At 44.9% G+C, this 13,897-nt stretch overlaps 1 protein-coding gene across 3 annotated transcripts; it reads right to left on the reverse strand.

Annotated features, from left to right (window-relative positions):
* Nucleotides 1–1,498: 1,498 nt before the first annotated feature.
* On the reverse strand, nt 1,499–2,020 carry LOC130036917 (protein tyrosine phosphatase type IVA 1-like). Of its 3 annotated transcripts, none has more exons than XM_056128842.1 (2): nt 1,685–2,020; nt 1,499–1,627 (listed from the first exon to the last, which is right to left on the reverse strand). In XM_056128842.1, exons 1-2 carry the CDS (start codon nt 2,018–2,020, stop codon nt 1,499–1,501), a joined length of 465 nt encoding a protein of 154 aa, XP_055984817.1. The 3 variants fall into 3 exon arrangements, with proteins under 3 accessions (XP_055984817.1, XP_055984818.1, XP_055984816.1); XM_056128843.1 differs by having other exon boundaries at nt 1,499–1,840; nt 1,919–2,011; XM_056128841.1 differs by having other exon boundaries at nt 1,499–2,020.
* Between the last annotated feature and the right edge of the window lie 11,877 nt (nt 2,021–13,897).

Raw genomic sequence — 13,897 nt, forward strand, 5'->3', positions numbered from 1 at the left:
TCCCCACTGTTGGGTGCAATGTCCCTTACAGGCTCATGAGATGGAGGCTTTGTCTTCTTCAAATTTATATTCATTCTGATTTTTTGTTTGATTTACTTCTAAAGGGACAGTAAAACTTCCTACCACTGCAGTGAACTTGTGAATTTTCCTTGTACTTCTCCCCATATTTTCTTCAATATTTTGGGATCTATGCTATTTCACAAAGTTTGGAATTGTTACAACTTCCTAGTGAACTGAAACTAATAATTTTCATCATCTCAACCTCTACTAAATTACACCTCATGCTTAGAGTTTTTCTTTCTTCTGAAATTCATTAGAGACATTTAAGTTCTAGAACTACCTTTGAATGATGAACACTGACAAGTTACTTCTCCCATAGAACTATATTCCCAGGAAATATGTGATTAAACTTAAATTTATATTCAATTACAATTCCAATTTCATTATCCCAATTATATTCTCAATTATAATAAAACAAATATGGAATATCCAAATGTTAAACTACACGATTCAAAATCATATTAGATATTTAATCACATCTCAAAAAATGGAACATAAATTGAATAAATTCCAATTGGAATGTGGAAGAATTACAGCACTTCAAATATATTAAGAATTGTTTAAACTACAAAGCATCTCTCCCTCTAAAATAAAGTTTTCTAAATACAAGGGCGAATTCATTATCCCCTGCAAAAGACATAGGCAACATTTTGTCTTATTTCATAGTCTCTTCTTCCCCCAGTCTCAGTCCTTCCCTTTAAAATGTAAACTAAGTGTGGGTGTGACTGTATAGCCAGGAGGGCATTTGCCTTGCACACAGTGGACCCACGTTCCAACCCGGGTATCCCATATGATTCCCCAGCACCACCAGGAGCAATTCCTGAACAAGAGCCAAGAATAACTCCTGAACATGGTGTCACCAGGTATGACCCAAAAGAAAAGAAAAATTAAGCCAAGTAAAAAACATTAATTAAAAGACTTTTTTGGTTGGCTACTTACCCTGAGATGCATCTTATAATGTGTTTTAAATGAACTTTGGGATATCTGTGAGCTATCAAGATGAGGTTTTTCTAACAGCATGAAATGATAACTAAAGATAGGAAATGAGCACACTGATAAAGATCCCCCCCTCCAAAAAAAATTGTTGCAAAAACCTGGTAATCGTAGTAGACATGGGGAAGCGAACAAACAATGGCTGAAGGAATAAAGCAAATATGGCTTACAATGCTGTTCATAATTCCTAAGATTTTAATTCTTTATAGCACTAAAAATATATAAGCATGGGGCTGGGTATGTGGCGCCTAAGCTCTCCATTTCTCAATACTGTTTCTGGTATGGGCACTAGTACGCCAAACACAGAAGATACAAACTTGAAGCTTATCAGTATTTTCTAAAGGCTTCATTAGACTTGTTATTCATTAAGACTACATGTGGCGTACGAGAAAGAAGTAATTTCTGCCTCAAGTTCCACTTCCAAGGCAATACCATTAGCCTAGTTTTATTGAACACAGCAGTTATTCTTATGGCCATTGGAGTGCTTGAAGCGCAGCCGCATTTTGGAACGGTACTTCTCCAAATACAGGAGTTGCTTGCTGTTGAATGCCCCACGCCGCTTTTGTCGTATTAACTGCACCGCATCTTCATTTTTCATCCCACCTTCAATCAGTGCCAGGGCAACCAGCACAGGCGTTCTCCCCAGCCCTGCGGTGCAGTGCACGGCAATGCAGCAGCCCGGCTCTTCGCGGAACTTCGCGTTCACAAGACGCAGCCAGTCGTCCACGATCTGCGTGGACGGCGACGACCCATCGTCGAACGGCCAGTCCAGGACCTGAATACCCTCCTTCTCCACCAGCGCGGTGTCGTACGTGGCCTCGCAGACTCGCACGATGGTGGTGACGCCGTGCGTCTTCAGCTCGGCGATGAACCGGTGCAGGGTGCCGCTGGTGGGGCTGTGCGTGATGAGGAAGCGCATGTTCCTGTAAGCCACCTCCACGGGCGCGGGGCGGCTCATCGGGGCCATGCCGGGCCCCCGGGGCTGCAGGTGCTCCCTCGGTCTACGGGTGCAGACACGCCGACGGGCCGCAGAGCCGGGCGCGCCGGGACGCAGAACCGGGCCCCAAGGGGCGCAGTCCGGGCCAGACGGGGCGCAGAGCCGGGTCCGACGGGGCGCAGTCCGGGTCCCCGGCGCGCTGGCCTTGCCCGATGGGGCGCAGTCCGGGCCCGCCGGGGCGCAGTGCGGGCCCGCCGGGGCGTAGAGCCGGGCCAGACGGGGCGCGGAGCCGGGCGCGACGGAGCGCAGTGCAGGCCCGCCGGGGCGCAGAGCCGGACTCGCCGGGGCGCAGTCCGGGGAGCGGTGAGAGTCCCCGGCGCACTAGCCGTGCCCAGGCGGAGGGGACGAGGCGGAGGCGGGCTGCCGTGGGCGCGGCGCAGGGGCTACCCCATGCAGGGCCACGCTCTCGGGGGCTCAGTCAGCACTCGCGCATACGGGACAGCTCCCGGGGCTCCGTGTCGGCGGGCGACCCCGCTCACTCGTCCGCGTCACGGTCGTGCTGGGCCTGGCAGTAGTCGCCCGGGCCCTTCAGAAACTCCATAAAGGCGCGGCCGAGAACACCACGGGAAGGGCTGCGTCCACTCATGAAAGGCGGTGGCCTAATCATACAGCCGGTCCCGCGGCGGCGACGAGCTGGCTGGGGAGACGCTGCGAGCAGGGATGGGGCTGCCGGTCGCGGAGCAGCGCGGCGGGATGCGCGACGCCGGGAGCCAATGCGCGCGCGCCTGCGTCACAAGCCTTCTTTTATAGCTGGCGTGACGCGCGCGCTCCCCGCCAATCGCAAGGCGGCCCGACAGCCAATGAGCGAGGCGCCCGTGCCCACCCCGCCCCGGGCGCCACGTGGCCTCGGCGGAGGGCGTGCGGGTGACGTCGCCGGGGCGCTCCCTCTGAGCATCCTGCAGGAGGTACCCGGAAGGGGGCCGACTGCGCACGTTGGAGAGGTCCCGGGAAGGGGGCCGACTGCGCACGTTGGAGAGGTCCCGGGAAGGGGGCTGACTGCTCGATCTGGAGAGGTCGCGGGAAGGGCATTGACTGTACAAGCTGGAGATGTCGGAGTGGACTGCAGCAGCCAGGCCGGAAAGGGAAGTGGCGCAGAAGGCCATTCGAAGCTTCTGACCACTTGCTCACACGTTTTATTTTCTCATCACGTTTGTGATGTCTCTGACAAACATCCTACTACCATGTTCTTTAAAAATTCAGTCAAACTTCGTCTTTTTGTTTTTCTTCTTGAGTCACAGCCAGTGGCGCTCAGGGTTGGCCTTGTGATACCTACCTGTTGGACTGTGGTTCTGGACCCCAAAACTTGTTAAACTGATGATCGTGGCCCACACATGTTGTTGCATTATTTTATATTGCACTCTATTACTGCTATATTTTGTTTGGCTCTCGTGTTGTACTATTTGCTGCATTTCTATATTTTCTATCCCTTCCTGATTTCTTTTGGATATGTTTTTCTCTATATTTTCCCTCTTACACTGTTTTTTGAAGTTTGAGGTTATGATTCAACTTAGCTTTTATTTAGACATAACTCTAGGTGACTTTACATTTAATAGATCAGTTTAATACATCAATCCTAGCATTATTTCTGTTGTCCAGGGTATACTGGAGGGTTCAACACTGGTAAGTTAATTGCTCAAGGTTACCCTGCTAGGCTGGAGCGATAGCACAGCAGGTAAGGCGTTTGCCTTGCACACGACAAACCTGGGTTTGATACTTCTAAACTTTTCAGAGAACCCAGTAAGCTGCCAAGAGCATCTTGCCCACCCAGCGAAGCCTAGCAAGCTCCCCGTGACTTATTTGATATGCCAAAAACAGTAACAGCAAGACTCATAATTTGTTGTGAGACGTTACTGGTGCCTGCTTGAGCAAATCGATGAACAACGGGAGGACAGTGCTACAGTGTAGGCTACCCTGCTAGTAAATGGCAGAGCTGACATAATTCTGAGATTCTAGCTCCAGAGTTCTTCTCTTTTCCTGCCATTTGAAGAAACTTAACTGCCTTTTAACTTGAAGTTACTAAAGCAAAATGTTATCAAGCATTTAAATCCACAAATCAGGGACTAGAGAGATGGTACAGTGGTATTATGCCTCCTGGCATCCCATATGTTCCCCGACCACCACCAGGAGTAATTCCTGCGTGCAGAGCCAGGAGTAACCACTGCACATCACCAGATGTGGCTCAAGAAACTAAATAAATAAATCTATGAATCATTTTAATAAGTATTTAAATTTGTCCTTTTCTTTGCTCAACATTTCTTCTTGCATCATCATCCTTTCTTCTAGAACTATTTCCCTTTATCCAAGAGAATATTTTCCTGTTTCTTTTAAATCTTTGTATATGGTCACTGTAGCATTTTATAAAATCTTGAAATTTGGCATCAGAGAGCACAAAATGGTAACTCGCTGATCTGCCGGCAGTCAACCTAGGATTTCGTTCCTCCAACTCCCTCCCCCCCCACACACCCCTCACCACATTCTCACACCCAACACCTCTGGAAGTGATCCCTGAACACATTCAGAAGTAATCCCTGGGCACCACCAGATGTGACCCAAACCAAAGCTTTTTAAATAAGACCTTGAAATTTGCATTCTCCAACAAAAAATGTGTTGGAAAATACTTTTTTTTTCTCAAGGCACCATAATTATAGTATTAGTAACAGTAGGGTTTCATTTAAAAAATATTTTAACACCATTCATTCAACCAGAATGTCTACTTTCTGCCAACGTTTTCTGAGTGTCCTCGAACTCAACACCACCCTCCACCCCCAAAAGACCATCCTCTGCCTATTAATACATTCTTCTTTGAGTTTTTAATATTTTTTCTCTAATTCCTATAGCATTTTTTCGTGGTTAATAATCTTCCTATTTCACTTTAACACATTTTCATAGCCCTTTTGTGGAGCAGGATGACAGACACTGGTGCAGATAAGACCTGACCTTGCAAAGTGGCTCAGAAGCAAAGCCTCACAAGAGGGAAAATCTGGGCACAGTTGACAAGAACAGGGTGTCAGCACTGGGTGTTCGGCCTTGAGCCTCACTTGACCTCCTAATCACATGAGCCCTAGACACAGAAACTGTTACTTACACTTAGTAAGTCATCCTAACTGCAGCATCTATCATTGACTGGGATTGGACCGGGGTATAGCAGAGAAGGAGTGGTGATAGGCCAATAATGCTGAACTTCATGTGATTGAACTTTCTTGTAAGCCTCTATAAAATATGTGTGTATTTGGCAATAAGGTGAACAGCCATCAGCTGTTCCCAGAGGGTGTTTCTCCGTGTGTCCATAATCCTTTGCCCCACATCTATCCGGGTCCAGTGTGCAACGTGTCTGGGCACCGTTGGGGGGAAAACTGTTCCCCAACACCTTTCAAAGATATTTTTTAGCCTTCCACTCTAATTGCTGTTCGAATTTTTTTAAATGTGTAGCCTCTTTCAGTCTGTACAAAGCCTATACAAAGGCTTATTTTTTTAGTTACATTGGCTTTTTTAAAATTTTTATTAGTCAAACACCATGAGGTACAGTTGTAGACTTACAAATTTTTGTGCTTGGGTTTCAGTTATACAATGATTGAGTACCCATCCGTCCACCAGTACCCATTCTCCACCACCACTGATCACAGTATCCCTCACACCCTCCATCCCCCCCACCCCACCCTACCTCTGTGGCAGGGCATTCCCTTTTGTTCTCTCTCTCCTTTCGGGTGCTGTGGTTTGCAAAAGAGGCATTGAGTGGCAATCATGTTCGGTCTATAGTCTACTTTCAGCATGCATCTCCCTTCCTAGGAGGATCCTCCCAACACCTGACAAAGGCTTATTTCTTCCTCCATTCTTTCTTTTTTCCCTCATCCCTCTTCTTTCTTCTTTCTTCCACTCTTTATTTTTTGATCAACTGAGGTCACTATATGTAGTTGTCTTCAGAAGGTATTTTTCTTAACTTCAAATACAGACAGCAGAAAGGGTCTGAATGACATCCCAGTATTAAGGAGAGTAACTAGTAGCCAGCCATGGTTCCTTTCTCATAAAAAGGAACCTTAGAGAAATGGCAGAATCCAGAATGAAGACAATACAAGTACAAGTACCAAAAAAAGGTATAAGAATGTCACAGATTATCTAATTATTAAAAGAATTGTTCAAATAATAGAAATTTGTGTTTTGGGACCACACCAAAGTGACAAAAGGACATAAAACAGAGCTAAGGAATTTTAAGAGATATGATATAATGTGATTTTCTGAATAGAATTTTGGAACAGAAAAAGGACACTACGGGACAATGAATGAAATCTCAAAGTGTGAAGTTTAGTTAATGGTAGGGCTGTAGCACTGTAACACTGTCCCATTGTTCATCGATTTGCTCGAGCGGTCACTAGTAACATCTCACAACAAATTGTGAGACTTGTTGTTACTGTTTGGCATATTGAATACAACTGGGGTAGCTTGCCAGGCTTTGCCGTGCGGGCGAGATACTCTCGTTAGCTTGCCGGGCTCTCCAAGAGGGGCGGAGGTATTGAACCCAGGTCGGCCATGTCGGCTGCATGCAAGGCAAACACCTTACCTGCTGTGCTATCGCTCCAGGCCTTAGTTAATGGTAAAGTAGCAATATTAGTTCCTTATTCGTAACAAATATATCATAGTATATGATGTTATATAAGATTATATAAGATATATAATACATTTAAAAATGTATCATACAAGATGTTGGGGACCGAAAAAAGCTCAATGTCTTTGTCTCTCTCTCTCTCTCTCTCTCTCTCTCTCTCTTTCTCTCTCTCTCTCGTTTGTTTTGTTTTGGGGCCACACCTGGAAATGCTCAGGGCTTACTCCTGGCTTTACACTCAGGGATTACTTGTAAGTCAGGTGACCTACCCACTGTCCTATTGTTCCAGCCCCAAAAGTTCAATGTCTTAAGGGAAGTGCGAAGTTGTGAGTTCAAATTCTGTTGCCACTTCATGTGTTGAACTCATCAGGACAGTCCAACTGTTTGTGAAGCCTATCAAGAAAAGTCTGGAGAAGGAGGATCAACATTACAGTGGTTAGGGCATTTGCCTTTCACACAGCCGACCCAGGTTCAATCTTTTTGGGACCCCACATGATTCCCTGAGCACAGCAAGAAGTAATTCCTGAGTGCAGAGCAGGTGTTACCGCTGGGTGTGGCCCAAAAATGAAAAAAGAGAAAGAAAGGTTAAAAAAAAAAAGGAAGTCTGGAAAGGTGACTCAGTCAGTGGTTTAGGAAGTATTCAATAGTCACAAATATGAGAATAGGATAGCACAGCATATTGGGATGTGAATTAGATACAAGAAAATCTAGATAAAATTATTTTGACTTCTCAGCAGAAGCCATGTGAGACAAAATGGAATGGCATTATATGTTCAAAATCTGTACGTAGTCTTAGAGGAAACAGTTTCAGTTTTGCCCCATTGAGGACAAGGTTAGCTATGGGTTTGTTGTATGTGGCATTTACAAAATTGAGATAAGTTCCTTCAATTGCCATTTTGTTGAGGGTTTTCATCATGAATGGGTGGTGAATCTTATTGAATACTTTATCTACATCTATAGAGATGATCATATGTTTTTTGTCCTTTATTAAATGATATACCATGGTCATTGAACTGCGAATATAGAACCACCTTTGCATCTGTGAAATAAATTCCACTTGATCATGGTGTATAGTGAGTGTAATGTATTGCTGTATTTGATTCACTGAAATTTATTTTGACTTTTGGATCACGCCCCATGGTGCTCAGGGCTTACTCCTGACTCAGTGTTCAGAGATTACTTATGGTAGGGCTCAGGGGAACATGATGGGTGCCAGGGATCAAACCTGGGTTAGCCAGATGCAAGAAAAGTGACTTACCCGCTGTACTCTAGCTCCAGCCCTGACTCACTGAAATTTTTTTGAGTATCTTCGCATCTATGTTCTTCAGGAATAATGGCCTGAAATTTTTTTTCATAATATCTGCTATCACGATCATGATCATCCTGTTGTTCGTCAATTGCCTCAAGCAGGCCCCCCAGTAGCATCTCCTTCGTCCTAGCACTAAGATTTTTAAAAAGTGCCATATTCAAGGCTCTTTCAGGGTTAGGAGAATGAGACTCATTATTGTTACTGGTATTTGGCATATTGGGTACGCCACAGGGAGTGTGCCAGACTCTGCTGTGTGGGCAAGTTACATTCAGTAGCCTGCCAGTTTGTCCAAAGTAAGAATGAGATAATAAGATACATATGCAAAGGAAATATGCAAACTTTATGAATGCCCAATTATGACAGAGTTTTTATGTAAAATGAAGGCTCTTTAAAGTACTTTTATCAGTCCATTTTCATGATTAAGGGCATCTGACAAAGTTAAAATATAGTTTCTTCCAATTACATAAAATGTTCTGTAACTTTAAAGGAAAATGAATCTTCAAAGATTATTTCTCACTCAATAACAAATTAATTACAAAAAGTGGTCACTTGCTATTTTGGGTGAGGAAAAAGGCAAGGCATATATATCTATGTTCTTCAGGAATAATGGCCTGAAATTGGTTTTTTGGTGTTTTTTTTTCATAATATCTGCTATGTCAAAGATTATATAAAGATGGCCAGTAGGCACATGAAAAAATGTTCATTGTGGGGCCAAAGCAATAATACAGCAGGTTGGGGATTTCCCTTACATATGGCCACCCAGTTTGTTCCCCAGAACCTTATATAGTACTGACCATGAGTGATCCTTAAGCTGAACCAGGAGTAAGCCCTAAGCACAGCCAGTTTTGGCCCCAAAACAACAACAAAAGTTCATTCATTCCTGAATATTAGGTAAATGCAAATCAAAATGACAATGAAGTATTACCTAACAGCAGTGAGAATGGTTCATATGAAAAAGAACAGAAACAGTACTGGTGGGGATGTGGTAAAAAAGATATTCACTTTCTCTATTGGTGGGACTGTCAGGTGATTCAGCTTCTTAAGAAAATAATTTGGAGACCCACCACATACTGCATAGGACTTCCATATGATCATATGAATCTTCATCAAGTAGGCAGAAACATTAATCCAAAAAGATAAATACACATCTATGTTCATTGTCATTGCAGCATTACTTAAAATGGTCAAGAGCTGGAAACAACCCAAGTGCCCAACTCAGCTGTGAGAAAAGATGAAATTCTACAGTTTGCAGCAACTTAAAATTAGAAAGTATCATGCTGAGCAACACTGAATCAGAAAGTGAAAAATAAATGCCAGGTGATCTCACTCATATGCAAAGTATAAAGTAAAGAATTAAACGTGCACCAATGAGAGCAAATCCTGACATGATCAACATAGGAACTGAGATGGGGCGGGGGAGAGATAGTGGGAAAATGGTGGAGGGGTGACAAAGCACTGCAGGGTATTTGTGCAGTAATCTGCAAGTATAAAATAATCCATCACTGTTGTAAACAATGATTCCTCAATTCAAAAAAATTTAAAGTCACATTTTTTAAAAGAAAAAAATGAGATCATTGTTTAGAAGAGAAAGGAGTTTTTTTGTTTTTTGGGGGTTTTTTTTTGTCATTGTTGATTTGTTTTGGAGATCTCAGCTCCGGGACCCTCATGCCTTTGTTCCACTGTCATCAATGGCCAAGACCTAGAGACTATAAAACCCAGCTCCCGAAAGAGAACAGGGCAGAGTCTCCTGTCCCCGCGCCTGGCTGTCCTCGCCGGGGGCCCTTGGAGGGGTCAGGTTGAGTTTCCCTCCCCGCCCCGAGCAGAGCTCTGGCAGCCGAAGACCTCCAGAACCAGCCACAACCATGCTGAGACAACTCTCCACAAGCATGAAGGTACCGGCAGAGGAACAAAGGCATGCAGGTCCTGGGGCTGAGATCTCCAAGCCTGCTTGGATCGGGGCTGAGCATCCTCCACCCAGATCCTCCATCTTCCAATAGGCAGGGGTCACACCCACCAACTGGCCCCCTGGTGCTATGTAATCCCATCAACGGCCAAGACCCAGAGACTATAAAACCCATCTCCCGGAAGCAACATCTTATTGTCTCAGTCTTACTTTGGACAACCTGGCAGGCTACCGAATGTAACCTGCCCACACGGCAGAGTCTGGCAAACTCCCCGTGGTGTACCCAATATGCCAAATACCAGTAACAATGATGGGTCTCATTCTCCTAACCCTGAAAGAGCCTTGAATATGGCACTTTTTAAAATCTCTGGGCTAGGACGAAGGAGACGTTACTGGGGCCTGCTTGAGGCAATCAACGAACAACAGGATGATCGTGATCATGATAGTGATTTGTTTTGAGACAAGAGCTGACTGTGCTCAGGGCTTCCTCCTGGCTTTATGCACAAAGATCACTCTGGAGACCATATGTGATGCCAGGGATTGAAGCCCAGTTGGTTACAGGCAAAGCAAATGCCTTTCCCTCTGTACTCTCTTTCCAGCTGGGTGAAAAGGAATGTGGGAGGAGAGGAGTTGGGCCACACCTGGTGGTTCTCAGATGTTACCCTGCCTCTGTGCTCAAGAATCACTCCTGGCAGGTCTCAAGGGACCCTATGTGGTGTTGGGGGATCAAACCCAGATTGGCTTCATCCTATGGAGTGCCCTACCCGCTATACTGTAGCCCTGGCCCCTGAAAGGGAATTCTTAACACGGATGCCTAAAAATAAATATGCTCCTTTTTGAGGTGAGAGAGTTTCAGATGGGTGGGCAAGGGAGGATCATGGCGACTCACATAAACATCTTGCTCTCTATCTTCAAAAGGACATTTTTGTCATTTTTTATTTAGGAACTGTGACTTATAATAGTTAGTAGGGTTTCAGGTCTGTGACTCTCCAAAGACATACAACTATTGCCACAGAGGCAGGGTGGGATGGGGAGGATGGGGGGGTGGGAGGGATACTGGGATTCGTGGTGGTGGGAAATGGGCACTGGTAGAGGGATGGGTATTTGATCATTGTATAATTGAAACCCAAGCACAAAAATTTGTAAGTCTACAACTGTACCTCATGGTGTCTCATTAATAAAAAAAAAAAAGACATACAACTACCACCAGAATGTCACTGTCCCTCCACCAAAGTCGCAAGCTCTCCCCCTACCCACTACCTCAGTAGGTTGAATTCAGTCTCCAGTTCTCAGAGTCTGTTACCACTGGTAAGTTGTCGATTCCTTACTATTTCAATCAGAGAGGGAAGCTCATTCAGTGCCAGGGATAAAGACTAGTACCTCACATATGCTAGGCTTGTGCCTTACTTCAGCTCTCTCTCCCAACATTGAGGGACATTTTCAAAAACAAAATTCTGCATTTTGCTTAATTTTTATCAATTTATTTTTATTTTTCACCATAGAGAGAAAGGAGAGGTCGATAAAATCTCAAGGCCGAACTAGGTTGCCACAACGAAGGAAGACAAAAATGATCGTCTGTACTTTCAATGCACGTACGCTAGCATCAGATGCATCCATCGAGGACCTGATGGTACAAGCTCGAATGATCAAGTACGACGTCATTGGTCTGACCGAGACAAGAAGGCACCAATCTCATCATGCCGTTTTCGACACTGGAGAAGAATTGTTCCTCGGAACATGCCATAAAAGAGGCGTCAGTGTCCTTGTCAACACAAACTTGGCCATGAGCAATTGATTCATTCAAATGCCTAATAACCCGAATCAGACGTTTACATTTGAATAGATGTGGCTCACTGCCGGCAGTTTCTATCTTCGTTGTCTACGCACCAACATCTCATTATGATGAAGGAGAAATTGAGAAGTTCTACATGGAGCTGGAGAAGTTCTATAAAGAAGACCACACCTTTTACAAGATCATTGTGGGTGATTTTAATGCCAAGATAGGACCGAGAAGATCAGCCGAAGAATTTCACATCGGGACCATGGCCAAGAATGGAATGAACAGGGTGAGAGACTGTCTGAGTTCATCATGTCGACCAAGGCCATCCATAGTAACTCACAGTTCCAGAAGGCCGAATCTAAACGTTGGACATGGGAGTCTCCCGGTGGACGATTCCACAACGAAATAGACCACATCATATTCAATCGACGGTTTTGCCTGACTGATGTCACTGTTGTTCCAAAATTCCAAACGGGATCGGACCATTGTCTCCTTCGTGCAAAATTCTACTTCACAGAATGGGGAGAAAGGGCTGCAAAGTTTAAAAAGAGAACTCCCAGAACGACCACCAACAGGGAGCTCTTTGGTACTATTGCGGCAACATGGGAAGATGCCATTGTTGACAACATTGATGAGGAATATGATCGATTGGTTCAGCACCTCCATGATTGTGCAAGGAACGCCAAGAGAGAGATAAACACAAAAAAATGCCTGTCTTTGAAAACTCTTGAGCTTATTCGCCAACGTGGTTTGGCGCATGCCTCAGGCAACCGCAAGCTAACATCCGAGCTCTCAAAGCAGTGCAGAGATGCGATCAAGGAAGACCTCAAATAGAGAAGAGCAGAAGTGCTGGTACATGTGGCAGAAGCCAGGAAAAGTATTCGTAATGCCCGCCTGTCCTTCACCAACTACAAGACCAAGATGACTGCCCTCCGACGTCCTGATGGATCTATCACATCTTCCAGAATGGCAATGGAGAAGACTATCCATGACTTCTACTCAAATCTCTTCGATAGCCATGTCCACTTGCTGACATACCAAATTCCACAGGATGGATATGTTGTTCCCAATGTTCTCCCTTCCGAAATCCGACACGCCATTTTGTCAGTAAAGAAATGAACAGCACCCGGCCCAGACAGATGCCGCTCTGTCTAATGTTCATTGATTTAAAGAAGGCCTTTGATTCTGTTGAGACGGAAGCGGTCATTGAAGCCCTAGCCAATCAGGGCATTCAAGCCCAATACATCAAGATCCTCCATGAGCTGTATTGCGGATTCACTACCAGGATCTCATCATTCTACAAAGAAGTGATCGTTGATGTCAAGAGAGGGGTGCGGCAGGGTGATACCATTTCACTGTCTTTGTATTTTGGTCACTGTTTCTTTGGAGGTGCAGAAGCTTCTTAGTTTAAGATAGTCCCATTTATCTATCTCTGTTTTCACTTGCTTGGCCAGTGGCGTGGCATCTTTGAAGATACCATTAGCTTCAATGTCATGGAGGGTTTTGCCAACTTTATCTTCTCTCTTCTCTCTTCTCTCTCTCTCTCTCTCTCTCTCTCTCTCTCTCTCTCTCTCTCTCTCTCTCCACACACACACACACACACACCTTCAAAAATCTACTCCTAAAATTCCTTTCTGAGAGGTGAGACAAGAACCCAGGAACCCTGGGTCCCAGATGGCAGAAGCGGATCGGGAGAAAGTGACCATCTCTCTCCTCCCCACTTCACATAAATCACCCGTGGGGCCCACCAACATCATATCCAGCACCAATGTTCTTAGCAGCAGTCTCTCAGCAGTTTAAAACACTTTTCATAAGAAAACATTTCAGAACAAACTTACCCCAAAACCTTTAACCACTTCAAGGTAACACACAATTTTAAATGTCTGTAGCACTGTCCTCCTGTTGTTCATCCATTTGCTCGAGCGGGCACCAGTAACGTCTACATTGTGAGACTTGTTGTTACTGTTTTTGACATATCGAATACGCCATGGGGAGCTTGCCAGGCTCTGCTGTGTGGGAGGGATACTCTCGATAGCTTGCCAGGCTCTTCGAGAGGGATGGAGGAATCGAACTCAGGTCGGACGCATGCAAGGCAAACACCCTACCCGATGTGCTATCGCTCCATCACAACAATTTTAAATATTAGTTCAAAATTAAACTTTAGTTTAAAACTCAATTTAAACTACTAGAAAAATAATACCCATATGAGGATAACCTATGGGAGGTTATCCACATATGCTGTAGGAATATAGGGGATC

Source organism: Sorex fumeus, unplaced genomic scaffold, assembly GCF_029834395.1.
Source record: "Sorex fumeus unplaced genomic scaffold, SorFum_2.1 ptg000069l, whole genome shotgun sequence".
NCBI classification, from domain to species: domain Eukaryota; kingdom Metazoa; phylum Chordata; class Mammalia; order Eulipotyphla; family Soricidae; genus Sorex; species Sorex fumeus.